The 14083-nt window shown below is 44.9% G+C and overlaps 1 protein-coding gene across 3 annotated transcripts in view; it reads right to left on the reverse strand.

Annotated features, from left to right (window-relative positions):
• The window catches only part of LOC135817676 (uncharacterized), a 90612-nt gene that overhangs the window by 13012 nt on the left and 63517 nt on the right, over nt 1–14083 (reverse strand). Inside the window, exons 1-7 of one of the 3 annotated variants that reach the window (XM_065330906.1) lie at nt 13324–13719; nt 8347–8476; nt 7312–7406; nt 6495–6746; nt 4466–4573; nt 3222–3455; nt 2124–2369 (exon numbers count right to left, since the gene is read on the reverse strand). The exons of 1 other annotated variant lie outside the window; for it this stretch is intronic. In XM_065330906.1, the coding sequence (XP_065186978.1) occupies nt 2124–2369; nt 3222–3455; nt 4466–4573; nt 6495–6746; nt 7312–7406; nt 8347–8386 (975 nt within the window). In that variant the 5' untranslated portion in view covers nt 8387–8476; nt 13324–13719. Of the gene's footprint in view, nt 1–2123; nt 2370–3221; nt 3456–4465; nt 4574–6494; nt 6747–7311; nt 7413–8346; nt 8477–13323; nt 13720–14083 lie in introns of those variants that run through there. One more of the 3 variants, XM_065330905.1, reaches the window with a different exon arrangement.

Here is a 14083-nt window from a genome sequence, read left to right on the forward strand (position 1 = left end):
GCATCTGCTACTCGGCCGTCGACTTAGGTCCATGCCAGATGCGGAGCATATCCCACGTGCAGCCACAGCTGAAGTCGTACGAGAGCGAGCGGAGCACCTACAACAACTCATACGACATAGCTGGACTCGTTGGCGTCGTGAGTACCTGCTGGAACTACGGAATGCCCACCGCCAACAATTCAATGCCAACGCCACACCTATTCGCGTCGGGGATGTGGTGCTCATCGAAGACGAGAACGCAAGGCGCCAACAGTGGCCTCTTGGCCTAGTAGTCGAGTTAATCCCGGGTCATGATGGCATTGCTCGTGCAGCGAAGGTCAAAACCGCAACACCGAAGAAAGGTAGCGTTACGCACCTGAAGAGGCCCATCCAGCGTCTCTACCCACTCGAAGTCTGTGCCGAGGAAGCAGTCACGGTTCCGAATCGTCAAGCACCTGAGACTGAGCCATTGCAATCCGTCAGGCCACAGCGAGCGGCGGCAGTACAAGCGGCTGCGTTGCCGATGCAGTTAAGAAACCGTGGACTAATTTGAAGTCAGAATAATTATGAGTTACCCCACAGGTCTGATTGACCACCGCTATGAGCTTATGCAGCTATCATTCAATGCTCATAATGTTCTGGACATGTAATTATTTATTGAACGTGTTGTATCGCGTTGATTAATCTGTTAATTATAATGTTATTAGACTTGTGGTCAATCGGGGGGAGTGTCAGATATGTGACGAGTTGTAATTATTCCACTCCGGATTGTGATTGTTTGCGTCTTTTCGAGCATTCATATTTGCGCGTCTTTTATCCCTTTTATTTGTGGGTGCAGCCGAACGGTTTTGGCGTGGTTCTTTTCCTTTTGACTGGAGAGTCCAGTTGTTGTGTTTCCTGTCACCACATTGTGACAATGTCGTAGTAATAAATTATATTCTAATACAGTCTTCTATGGTCGTGGGTCGATCGTCTTCGGACGAATATCCTTACATATCACACATCAGACGTTTAAACATCACTACACAAGTGCCCTTTTCCCAATGGAACTGCGATCCCTATGACGTGATGTGTGACCCGAGGCTTTGCCCTTGGCACCTCCGAGGAATGTGCAGCTTTTCTGTTTGCAGCTTCTACAAGTTCACCGCATGGAGTACGGTTGTCGCAACAAAAACTGTACTTATTGTCTTGATGAGACGGTGGATCATACATTGTACATGTAGGTAGTTCCATTGTCTTGCCATGGTTACCATGGTTCCCGGTCAGAGTGTGAGAGTAACAGTGCAGTTCTAGGTGCCGCTCAGGGATCAATCAATGTAGCAGTGAGTGCTTGCTAGTTACTGGGACGGTCAATTGTTTGTCGGGTAACTCACACTTCTAACTCACACACGCCTACTTCAGCACATCTACACATCTACATAGCTAAACATGCAAACAAGTTGCTAGTATGTATGGTTTCCTCTGACTTGTCACATCACTCGGCACAGTCTGGAACAGGGCTCTGCAGAGTACGGGCTAGTTGAAAATAGTGCATCGCAGTGTAAGAAATACAATTTCGAATAATAATCTGAGATATTGACTTGGAATTCATCGGCTTAACTTTGGGCGGAGAACAGGATCTGACAATGCCACCAAAACGGCAACCGAGGCCAGCCAATCGCCCACCGAGGGCTCACACGACTGCCTGGCATCAGCCGTCACAACATACAGACATAATAGGAGGCCCGTTTGCCCCCCCCCCCCCAACCGGAGAAACAAAATGCCACTTCAAAAGGGGTGGGAGGGAGGGAAAAAACTTTGACTTGACACAGAAACTGCAAAGAACGCTCCTTCGCACAAAGACAGCTCAGCAAAACACGTCTCCAAATAATTAGACACCGCATCCACGATTGTCTATACAATTTTGCCAGGCCACACGCTGCGCATGCGGCTTAGTCACGAGGTGGTCACGTGACACGCACTCGCAGCACTCCACCACCAGGATGCGTGTGCATGGGCTAACTAGGCTTTGCTGTGCAAAGCCCACATTTTATGATATCCGGACTTACGACAAAGTCATGTACGTGTTTATCTTGAATGGTACACCGAGTTAGCTCAGCCCAGACCAGAAAATTCCTACCAGAAAGCAGAGTCATTGAACAAACCTGTATAGCTGGAGCTTCTCCTAGCGTATCCGTGTAGCATATTGCACATGTATCGTCAGCAGTGTACAGAACTGTAGATGCCTCTTCACTGCTGCTTCCACTGCCAATGCTGAGTGTGCTGGATGATGCTTGCTTGTCCTTGCGACACTGGCTTTGCAGGCATGGCAGACAGTTCTCTTCTCCAGCAAAACCACCACACCAGTCTCCACAAGGAAGACGCTTAGCACATGCATGCAAAGACCGTTGCTGTTAAGCAAACAATAAAAAACATATTGCAAGTCTCGTATACTCGAGGAAATCAAGTTTAGGGTTCACGGATTGGCATGCTAGCGTCGCCAGCTACATCATGCACGTGACAGGCGCGTGCATATACTGGCCCACACAATCGGTCAGTGCTCAAATCGCATTTTCCCATCAATATCACTCACTTTCAACTCTACGGGATTCATTACGGTTGGCTCAAACTGCCTGAATTTTTGAATCCACACGCACAAAAGACGTTCCAAGACTTCCACCGTTCGTATTTTTTCAAACGAGTTCCGGGTTTTCCAGTAACTTTGGCCAAAGTTCGGCTAAAAAAAACAGGGGGAGCCGTTGCGTTTCCGTAAAATATTGAACGGTAGAAGGATAGCCAAGGTCGAGAGCAAAACAACAAGCCATTATTTGTCAAAATCGAACAAGAAACGGCTCAGCGCATCTATTTTCCGTGCACGCGCGCGCGTACTTTGGCCGACAAGGTGTGGAGAATTTCTGAAGAAGAAGAATAACAAGAGCAGCAGCGCTCGGAACAGCCGTGCTGGATACTTCCAATCCCGACGATGGAGCGTGTTGGCTGTCGTGAGCTGCTGAAACGACCATGACATTTCTTTTTCTTTGTATACCCTACATATCTTGACGTGCCTTAGCTCAGTTAGCTCAGTAGCTCATGCTATACACAGCCCCAACACACCCACCTCACACATAGTATGTATGCTATACACTACCCAAGCCCATTCACCTCACAAACACACACACACACACACAGAGTTGCTATACATTACCCCAACCCACTCACCTCACACACAGTGTATATGCTGTTCTTAACCCCGACACACTCACCTCACAAACAGTGCTATTGCAGACACTGGTCACTGCAAAGGGAGACCGGGTTCCCGTACTCCTGCAGAACCGACATGGCTCTGTCCAGGAAAATCCACTGTGCGGATCGGTGACTGCATCGGTGTCCACGCCTTTGCGCAGCAGTCGCTCCATTACTTTCTTCTTCTTAATCTCAGATTGTTCGTTCATGTTCTTCACCATGCCATCGAATACCCGATGCCTCATGAACATGTCCTGTAACGAGGCGCGGCATAATCAACAGCCAATCGGATAGTGAATTATAAAACCCTGCTGTACGCCTAAAAATACATACACATGTAGTCAACATGAGTGTTTCAGAACACGTACTGTACAATGTATTAGAAACCTAGGCTAAAGCAGGCGTGTTGTCCCAAACTACAGCACAATCAGCCAAATCATTTCCACCACACAGCCAATGTTTTACCCTTTTAAAAACGCGATTGCTAAAAAAATTACCATATCAGGGGGGGGGGGGGTGTTAATTTGTTATGGTGTGCAAGCTCACAAAGGAGCAGTTTCTGTAAGTCTCAGCCTGCGGGTCTAAATGTCAGCCTCCGAGGGCTAAAACACTTTTCTGCAGATGTTATGGCAACCAGTGTCAAACATCAGCCAAGTCTATAAAGTACTTGAAGCACAGTTATCACAATACACTGCCTGTGTAGTAATGGTCCTGAGCTAGCAACCCATAGCAGTGCCCAGGTGCACCCGACACTGCTGAACATTGACATTATCACCCAGAGTCGAAAACAAGTCACCAGGAACAGTTTCACCGCCAGAGTTCGTTCGTCTCAACTGACTCAAGTTGTTCTACCTTAAAATCGTTAAAAACAAACCCTAGATGTACATATAGGGTTATCACGAAATATCACGAAATATCACGAAATATCACGAAATATCACGAAATATCACGAAATATCACGAAATATCACGAAATATCACGAAATATCACGAAATATCACGAAAACGCTGCACTAAAACTAGCTTCACTCAATGTAGACAACAGCAAAAAGCAAACGTGTTTTTTTTGCAGCACAATCTTTTCTTAGTGCCACGTACATGTACATGGGCATATGCTTCTAGTTGTCATAGCAGCCAATGGACTCTCAAGTGAGCTCAAGCTAGAACGTGTGGGTGCAAACCTTAAAAATAGGGCTGGACAGGCCAAGAGATACTTTTGATAGCTTTAATTAAATTATTGTCTCCTCGCAGAATATTCGACTTACCTCACAATCAGGACATTTGAATACCTCGGGGTTCACCACCGGGTTTTCCCATAGCTTGTCGAACCGGGCTTTACAGCAACTCTTGTGAAAGATGTGCCCGCAATACAGCTAACAAGGAGAAACAGAAAGTACAGTCCTACTATAAGCGGACCAAGACTGGCAGTAGGGCTTATCATGTACCAATATACAGCTTTAAATGGACCCACGATCACCACCACCACCACAGCATACCACTGCATGCCCTACGAAGCAATGTGTATCCTTTGGAACTGTTCAGATTTTAGTGCAGCTTTTCTCCCAACAATGCGCACAAGGTCAGTCCACGAGGTACAATGCACGGGTGTTTGCAGTGCATGAACTCTGGCCAGTCGTCCCCGTACGCAAAATGCGTACGCATTTGAATTTACCTTACATTTCCTCGTGTTTTGGGCGAATCTGAGCGGTACGATGCTGTCGAATTGGGCCTGAATTTGCCCTGAACCAGCCGCTATCGAAGAAAAATTAGGTGTTGTGAAGGCCACACGGGAACACTGCAGCCATGTCTTCTTTCCTGCGTCGTTTGTTTGAAAATCGGAGTGTTTTTGAGCTCGTAGTTTCGTCTTCGTTGTGGAATGGCCGTGCGTACATTCTCCTTGGAATTACCAAAGTCACACCCCCGTTTATTACATTACTAAGAGTTTTGCCGGCAGCCACGATAGTTTTTATCCCTGCTTCCATACGTCCTTTCATTGAACAGCCAAACGAAACTTTGTGGCGCGCCTTAGTTTTTTGTGGCGCGGGGGTCTCAAGTTTGTCACTTCGAATTGTACACAACAATCACATCAACACCTCAAAGGACCAAAACACCAAGTGAGCAAGTATTTCAACCTTGCGATTCTGCCTGGCCTACTCTGAAGATGGAGACTTCTACTCGGTAGCACATATTCGTATCAATAAGCTGGGAGGGAGAGCGTGGCGAGTAAAATGTTGGGATGAAAAGTGCCACATTCTCTCTCGGAAAAGGTCGTCGTTCCTACACTGGCTACACACTTGCTCTACCCATCTCTGCAGAAGGCTAGATTTTGCATGCACGTGCGAGATTCGCATCAGCCGCGCACATAGGCAGAGTCGAAATGTTTGTACTCTCGGATTTGCCGCCATCTTGACGAGTGGCCACTGCGAAACACCCGTGAATGGCAACGGAAACTGTACATGAATTTGGTGCATCACGGTCCCGTCGCCCATGCAACTTTACTAGCTCAATGCTAGCTCAATAATTTGTGCGGGGACTGGTATTTTAGCACGCAATGTGTGTATGCGTGTGTACACGTGTGTGTACGTGTGAGTACGTGTGTATGACTCGACTGTGTGTGTGTGTGTGTGTGTGTGCGTGTGTGTGTAAGTGTGTGCATTTGTACGTGTGTGTATGTGTGAGTGTGTGTGTATGACTGTGTGTGTATGACTGTGTGTGTGTGTGTGTGTGTGTGTTTCTGTGTGTATTTTAATAACATTTTTACATGTACAAACATGTTGATAGTTTGACAGCATGAAACAAAGTGCAGGACGCCATGTTCGGAAACAGTGACCTTTCTAACACCATCCACACGGTTGGTAGAGCCTCGGTCTGTTGAAACCATCTCAACCGTATGGGTCATAGACCCGGTTCCGACCCTCTTTATTCTAGGTTTTTTTTTATAGACTTCTCCTAACGCCAGGGCGTGTATCCTGCGAACGCTCCTGGATGTCTCCTTGACAGTCATAAAGAATAGTTGGGCTGAAATGATCATTCAATAACTCCTAACGAACAACCAAAATCATTAACGGTCGATATATTGGTTTTATCGATTCTTGTCGGCTCTATCGAACACCAGTTTATGAAGAAATTCTATGATGACTTTGCTATTTAGAATTTGTGGCACCACACTGTTGACACCTGTAGATATCTGCAGCTGGTTTTATCACTTTGTTTCATGCTATCAAACTATCAACACATTATGTAAACTAAAACAAGGTTTATCTAATATCAAATTATACAAAAATATAGACTAACCTGAATGACAGGAGATGCCTGCCACATATCATGGCCAGCATGGCACAGACTACACACAAACGCACTGGTCTCACTGGCAGTGGATCGTGTTGCAGATGCTAGTTCAGCACTGCTATCACTACCTGACCAGCATGTCTTAATACGGTTGTAGCATTGACTGCTCAGGCATGGTGGACACAAGACCTCCCCAGGAAGACCAGCACACAGATGTCCACAAGGAAGGACCTGGTGGCAGAGCGCTAGAGAGAGCTCCTGCAAGACAAAGACAAGAAAGAAGTCAACAAGAGCTGACGAGTTGATACTTGAGATCTGTCTTGGGCATATCACGAATCCGGGCCTTCAACATTAACATTTACATTGAATGTGCTGTGTGCTCTACGTACCTGTACGGGGAAATCCTGGCACAATGAGTACACGGACAACAAACCACTGTCATACTAGCTCGTGTCTAGTTGCACTCAGTCAGATTTCCGTCATGGGAAAGGCACTGTGTGGGGAGGCGCTTCACCTCAATTAGAATAATGACCACTCTCAGGGGGAAGTTATTATGGTGGGCAGCTAATAGATTTGATCCTTAAGAGCGGCGGTACTGACCAGCCTGTGTTTACTCTGTTGCAATCCGTGTATATGTTTCTGAATGAAAAAGCTAGGGGTGTAGGAACCTTATAACCTAACAGATATGCACAGGTGACATGCTCACCTCACTTTCCACAGTATGGTTACGCATGTGGGCTTTTCACTGGATACCGACTTGCTGCGTCTTATGACAATTGAGCTGAGAAATACCTTAGCCAGGGCATGCCAAGCACACACTCACCTCACATGCTGTGTCGCCGCATACATTTCCTAGCACCATGCATGACTTGCTGTCCGTACTGCCACAGAATGCACATGGCTCTATCCGATCTTTGTCTGCAGCTACAGCACATACATACAATAGCATCGAGAAAGTTATGAAATCCTCGTGCACTCAGATTTAAAAATATATAAACTTCGAAGGATTCTGATTTATTTATCATCGAAATCAGATGGTGCGCCAATGCAATCATGGATAAAAGGGAGAAGGAAAAATGGTACGAGTTATGACTAACTGTCCACCAAAGTAGCTAGATCATCACACAATCAGCTTTGAATGTCTCAGTACTATCTGTCAGCTTTATGCTTTGTTGTCGCATTCTCTGACTGTATATGATCTGGTTAAATTGGTGGACCTTTGGTCATCACTCGTACCATTTTGCCCTTCTCCTTTTTATCCATATATTTATCAACACAAGAAATCACCTGCCGAGAAACAGCAATACAATTCTCTCGAGAGCTTAGTGAGCAGGGTAAGCAGCATGATGGTGGGGGTTTGGACAAATCCAGAGATCATTGAAGGGTCTTTCTAAAGACTGTTGTTGCATATTGCACAGCATTGAAAGTTAGTATCGAAGAACTACTGTGCGTCCTGCTTCTGTTGTATTTCGTTTTGTTGTATAATTGCTCATTCCTCATGTTAGGCTGTTCTCTACACTGGTCTTGTTTTGTTATACAGTACCCAGCTTGTATCGCGTCGCTATGTAAAGGCTAATAGACAGTGCTACTGCTATATTAGTCAACTACAAACAAACATTCGAGGGTGCGGAAACCTCTGGCTGGAGTCAACTACTAAAATCCTGTAGTATTCATCGAGAGTACATACGCAAACGTCTGAATATGCACAAATGGGCAAACAATGTTGAATATTTGCATATGCCCCCCCCCCCTTACACACACACACACACACACACACACACACACGCACGCACGCACAGACACACACACACACACGCATGCATGTAAGCGTGCATCACAGAGTGCGAGGTGACATTACCGCTTGCAAAGTTTGACATGTCAACCATCTTGGCGGACATCTTCTCTGCCGTCTTGCCCAACAAGTTCTCAGCCACTTCAATGCCACCTATATTTGCTTAGTGATGTGGTGACGCTCCCGTACACTGGACCTTATCCCAACAACAATAGAATCACACCAATGAGGAATAAATGGCAAGTTCACACGTATCAGTTTTTCCTGTCATATTGCTAGCTCCGTCCACCTAACTTCGAGCACACTATGCAAGGGTAAATCTTTAATATAATAGCAATGGTTTGAGGTTGCACGGTACAGCAGTGGAATAGAGTGATGTTGCAGCACTCTCTCATCTGGTTTACCCCCCGATCGACTCAACTTTTTCCCATTTCATCTCCCTCAATGACAATCCACAAAACTGCAATTGCACTGAGATTGTGCACTGAGTGATAGGAAACCTATCATGACCATACAGTCACTGCTGAATGAAGTCCAATCCAGTGGGCCAATGCCATGCTGAGCACTGTGCAGTGGGCCAATGCCATGCTGAGCGCTGTGCAGTGGGCCAATGCCATGCTGAGCACTGTGCAGTGGGCCAATGCCATGCTGAGCGCTGTGCCGCAGCCCCAGACCTGCAAACACTGGGATGTGTAATGGTACAGGGTGCAAACTTGATCCACGCTATCAGATTTCATTGAGCACCAATGTATTATATATCTCAGTGTCTCAAAATGGGAACTTCTGCATTAAGTACACAATTTTCGCTTTTACAGTTTGACACAGTGTCGGTCAGATTGACTTTTCCGCGTGCGAAGAAACAACGCACACTGCGGCCCTCGAGGATCCAGGCACAACACAGTCTGCATACTAACACTACAGTCTAGTCTGAGGCCGCATCACAATCACGCTGGCCAGTGCTCATATCACTTCCATTGCTACTCTATCTGCGCAAGAGCAATAACTTGCAATAGCCCAATGTAACGATGTCAAGCAATATGTTTACGCTACACCACACTAATCACTAGGCTCCTACCAGCTGCAGGGTGGCTAGCTCACTTCCCGGACTACCTTCCTGTTTTCAGATACCTTCGATACGGCCGTTGGTTCTTAGTTCCAGCCTTCAATGGTGTTGTTCAAGCTCCAGGCTAGCTCCAGGAACATTCCTGGGCTTCCAGTGTCTTGGAGCCCCGAGCCTAGTTTATGCGCAGTTCAATGGCTCAGCAAGTTCTCAGTTTGAGCACTCTAGTAGCCGTAGCAAAGTACTCTCTGGTTAACAAGTCTGCCTCTGCCTCTGAGTAGTGAAGAAGTATCAGACTAAGGAATAGAACACGCTTCAGAGTCTTTGCAAGCAATTTCCTAAGCGTTCGCTATAGTGCCTCGACTGCTTTCTCTTCAGGTAGATACAGGCAGAACAAGAAACCAACCAGCACAATAACTTTTAAACAATGTATTGGTGATATAAGCAGGAGGAGGATTAGCGCAGAAAAAGAGCACTGTGTTGATTCTCTCGCAGATACACGTGGAAACATGCAAAATCTACAGGCCTGCACCAGTGGTGAACATGTGAAGAGATTGGATCAGCGTGATTAAATAGACAATCAACGAACCAAACTAACAAAGTGCTGATGTTCTACCCCAGTAACAGCCTGAGTCAGACAGTGTTCTCTTTCCGTTTTCAAAGGCTTGGTTTTCTTGGGTTCATAGAGACTTCCAACTGAAACGTTCAGTAACTTAAGCAAGTTTTGCCTAGTCTTCTGTAGTATCTCAGACCTGATGATGCTGGAGGCCTGGCACAATCGAATCTTTTGAAGCTGGTTGCGACTCTCAGAACTACGGTATAGCCAGGCGTAAGGCGGATGTGCAAACGTCACTCTTTTTTTTGCTTCTATGTGTATGAGAATCAGCACTTTACATATTCTTTTTCTCTGTCTGTTCTCGCTTGTCTCTCTCTGCTATGTGCATATTTTCATACATATTGTATCAATTTCAGGCCACATGATTCCCTGGTAATTACGCTCTATGCCTGACGGCATAAATTTGAATGTACACTCCACTTGTTAGACATACACCTTCAGGTTCCTTATTCATCGAGGATTTTTCTGTGTTATTGTACATAATTTTTCACATCTTTCTTTCATATACATTCAACTTTTGTCGGGGACGATGGCTATGCACGGGTAGTTTCTTCAAGTATACTATTACGACTAAGGCTTTCACATGTCTCATATTGAGAATGCGTAATGAAAATACGGTCCTTCTTCTTGTGAAACTGAAGAGTACTAGTACTTGTTGTTGTGAAGACACAACACCCTCCTGCTGTTTATATCACCTACCATTAAAAGTTGTAACTCGGATACTGAGCCAGTAATGAATGTAAAAAAGAGAAGAAAACAAGTGGTGCCCTATTATCGCACTTTCTCACTGTTTATCATCCTGTTACAGTCGTGGATAGTTGCTGCATAACTCGTTCTCATGTGTTTTCTTCTCATTTTTTACATAAAAAGTTGTATAATATTTTTTATTATACACTGTGCTGGGTACTGGAAAACCGGAAAATTTCGGTGGAGATTTATTTTCGGTAACTTCGGTACAGGGAATTTTTACCTAAAATAAAACACGACCAAAATTTAAACCATGTGATGCCACACAGTGTGCAAAATGCATTTTCGGATCTGGAAAACTGTGGAAAACTGGTTTACCGAATTTTCGCTCTGTCGAACCGTTGGTTTTGGGAAATACCGAAAATATTACAGCACTGAAAATTCCCGGTTTTACAGTAATTTGTTTTAGCTTTTCTGCCTGTATCCACCCTGAAGAGTAGGTAATAGGCCCCAGCGGCAGATGCTAGCTAAATGTTGCCAAGATGCTTTTTGGGATGCTAGCTGACAACTCAGAAAGATGCTAGTTTGGATGCTAGACAACACGAATTATGCTACCTATTAATGGTAATGGTGAAACATTTGGGTTGAAAACGGTGTTCCGTGCTATTTATGAATTCTCACAAAGCAGGTATGTAAAAAGAGTTTTTAAAGGTGCGATGTTGGCATCATGTTGCTATGGAAATATTTGCAATACAAAAGAGCAAATATCAAGAAGTACCAATGGCAATGTGGGTCTTGGTCACAACTAGGTAATGCAAACAAATTGAATGTAGTGCATGCAATTATCAATGTGGTAGTACCGTAATACTAGTTTCATAGTGTAATCTAGACCGAATTCCACATCCAGAATGCCAAAATTGGCAAAAATGTATCGGATGCCGGTAAAAACTGCTGTTTACGCTAGCATCGGGTGGAGTCACAAAAAGGCCCTTTTATGCTACTTTGGGTGCTAGCATTTGCCGCTGGGGCCTAGTAGGTAATGCCTTTCCATCTCCTAGAAGACTATAAAAGAATTTTAATTATTTTCATTTTTTGTTGCTGCTACACACTTGCAAGTAACAATTTCAACCTCGTTCACCTGTGCTGTACTGATACATCCACAAAGGGTGAAACAATTCTGTCTGCAGATTGAGTGTCTTTGCCATTGTAAATCCATGACCGCTACTGTCCTTCATGTCGAGCCTGATTCTGGCGGTACTTGAGCAGGAGCTGAATATTTCAATCCATTGAAGCAGAACACATCCCGTCCAACATCTACGACGGTTTATCCACCACTCTCCAACAACACCCAAATCCCATATATTGCGCATACATTCACTGTGTATGCATGATACTCCGATGATGAGGTCGGAGAAACTAACTTTTTAGTCGTTCGTGCCATCGCTCTGCATACAATTACCTACATGATCTCCGACGATTGCATACCAACTTGGCCTCATAACTCCGGTATGGGACTAGATATTCCCATGAAAATGTTCTGTGTGCGTTCTGCAGAGGTTCCTCTATCCAGTCGTGTAATTTGTCGGCCATAATTCCAATTTTAAAATTTTGGACTGAAGTCGCTCTTATTTTAGGTTTACGACAGTTTTGATCCCACTACAAATACAACAGAAACAAAATAAATAATATACAATAGGCGCTTTCGATTACACGTTTACACAATTCTGGAACGGGTTTTTTAAATTCTGGAATGACCAGAATGAGCGGATTCTGGCCTTGTAAACGAACGACTGGAATTCACATTTCACAACGTATTTTATTCATGTCATGTCACAAACAAAATTGATGAATCGTAAAAAGAGATCACGTACACCCTCGCGCACGTGAACCCAGCATCGCGCACATGCCGGCCAGGGAGGCTCTTCGCGCGCTTGAGTCATGACCAGACCTGTAACACACCGACTGTGCAATTCTGGCGCCAGAATAAGAGAAATTCCGCCCTCTCTTCAGAATTGACGGATTTGACGGAATTGGATAAAATCAATTCTAACGACGGAATTTGTCACTTTTTGTGTAATCGAACTGTGCATCAACAATAACTAATTCTAGAATTGAACGAAATGCGTGTAATCGAAAGCGCCCAATGTACATGTACATGTATATGCATAACACGTCATACCTGTTGATAAAATAATTTAAAAAAAGATAATAATAATTGGCATTGGTCTGTCCCTCCAGGAAATCGCGATTCCACGGATGCAACAAATTTCGCGATTTTGGCCAAAACCCGCGAATTTCTGAAAAGTCCGCGATTTCCCGCGTGTTTTGTTGTTTTCTGCACTTCTTTTTACAGTTTTCTGCACTTTTCACGTAGTATACAGTGCTTTCCATGATCCTGTGCGTAGGTTATTTCCACAGTACGCAAATAGCGATTCTAATGATGCAACAAATTTCGTGATTTGGCCCAAATCCGCAATTTCCTGCCAATAATTCTGCAAGTTCCTGGCAAGTTCCGCATCTTTCCGCACTTTTCGCCGCATTTTTTGTTGTTTTCTGCCGCAATTTCTTGCGCAAGTTTTCGAGGACTTTTTCCGCAAATTCCCGCAGGGACAGATTGGTGGTACATGGTAAACATTGCACCAAAATTGAATTCTTCACACACTAACTTTGGTTTGCTCACCTGTCTCAGCTCCTGAACTTCCTAACCACGGTTGTAGCCCTGCACTGGCATCAACAAACTTCCAACGCTAGTGTTCGAACTGAGAGGGATTGCCTAAATAGTCTGGTGTCTTTATGTGCAGCGGTCTAACGCCCATTCCGTCACGTAACCCCAGCTATCCCGAGTGGCCTGGTCAGGCTGCTGCTGCTGATCTGAGTGGCTTGGAGTCGCAGAAGCGGAAACAGCGCTTTACAGCAGATCTCGCCATTCTATTTCTACGAATGATGCAACCATAAAAGCAAGAGTCCATTCTTGATAAAAGTAATAAACTACAGCCTTACAATGTATAAAATGGTACCGGACTTCGCTACCGTTACGATGGTTACTGCGTTAGTAGTCTACGCATGAAGTCAGTACTGTAAATACTATAATTATAAATTATTACTAATATAGTAATAAATAGGTAACTGCCAAACTGGTTCAAGGACAAGTACTAAAGCAGTAGCCGTGGATATTCATCATTCACACAGTCTGTGTCATCTTTTGCCTTGCGACGTGCGTCACTAACTATTACTTCATCGGCATATGCGTAGATCTACGCGAATGTCGCGTATCGTAACGCTAACGCCGGGTTGCATGCGGCAGTGAAAGAGACGGAGACTGATCACTGTGCTGCACTGCTGTTTTCGACAATGACGACAGCATTCCGGAGCAAGCGAAAGCAAAACCCGAGCCGAGGCCAGCTGGCTAGATCAGGGATCGGGAGTCGTGAAAGCCCTTC

The sequence above is a fragment of the Sycon ciliatum genome, chromosome 5, assembly GCF_964019385.1.
Source record: "Sycon ciliatum chromosome 5, ocSycCili1.1, whole genome shotgun sequence".
NCBI lineage: Eukaryota > Metazoa > Porifera > Calcarea > Leucosolenida > Sycettidae > Sycon > Sycon ciliatum.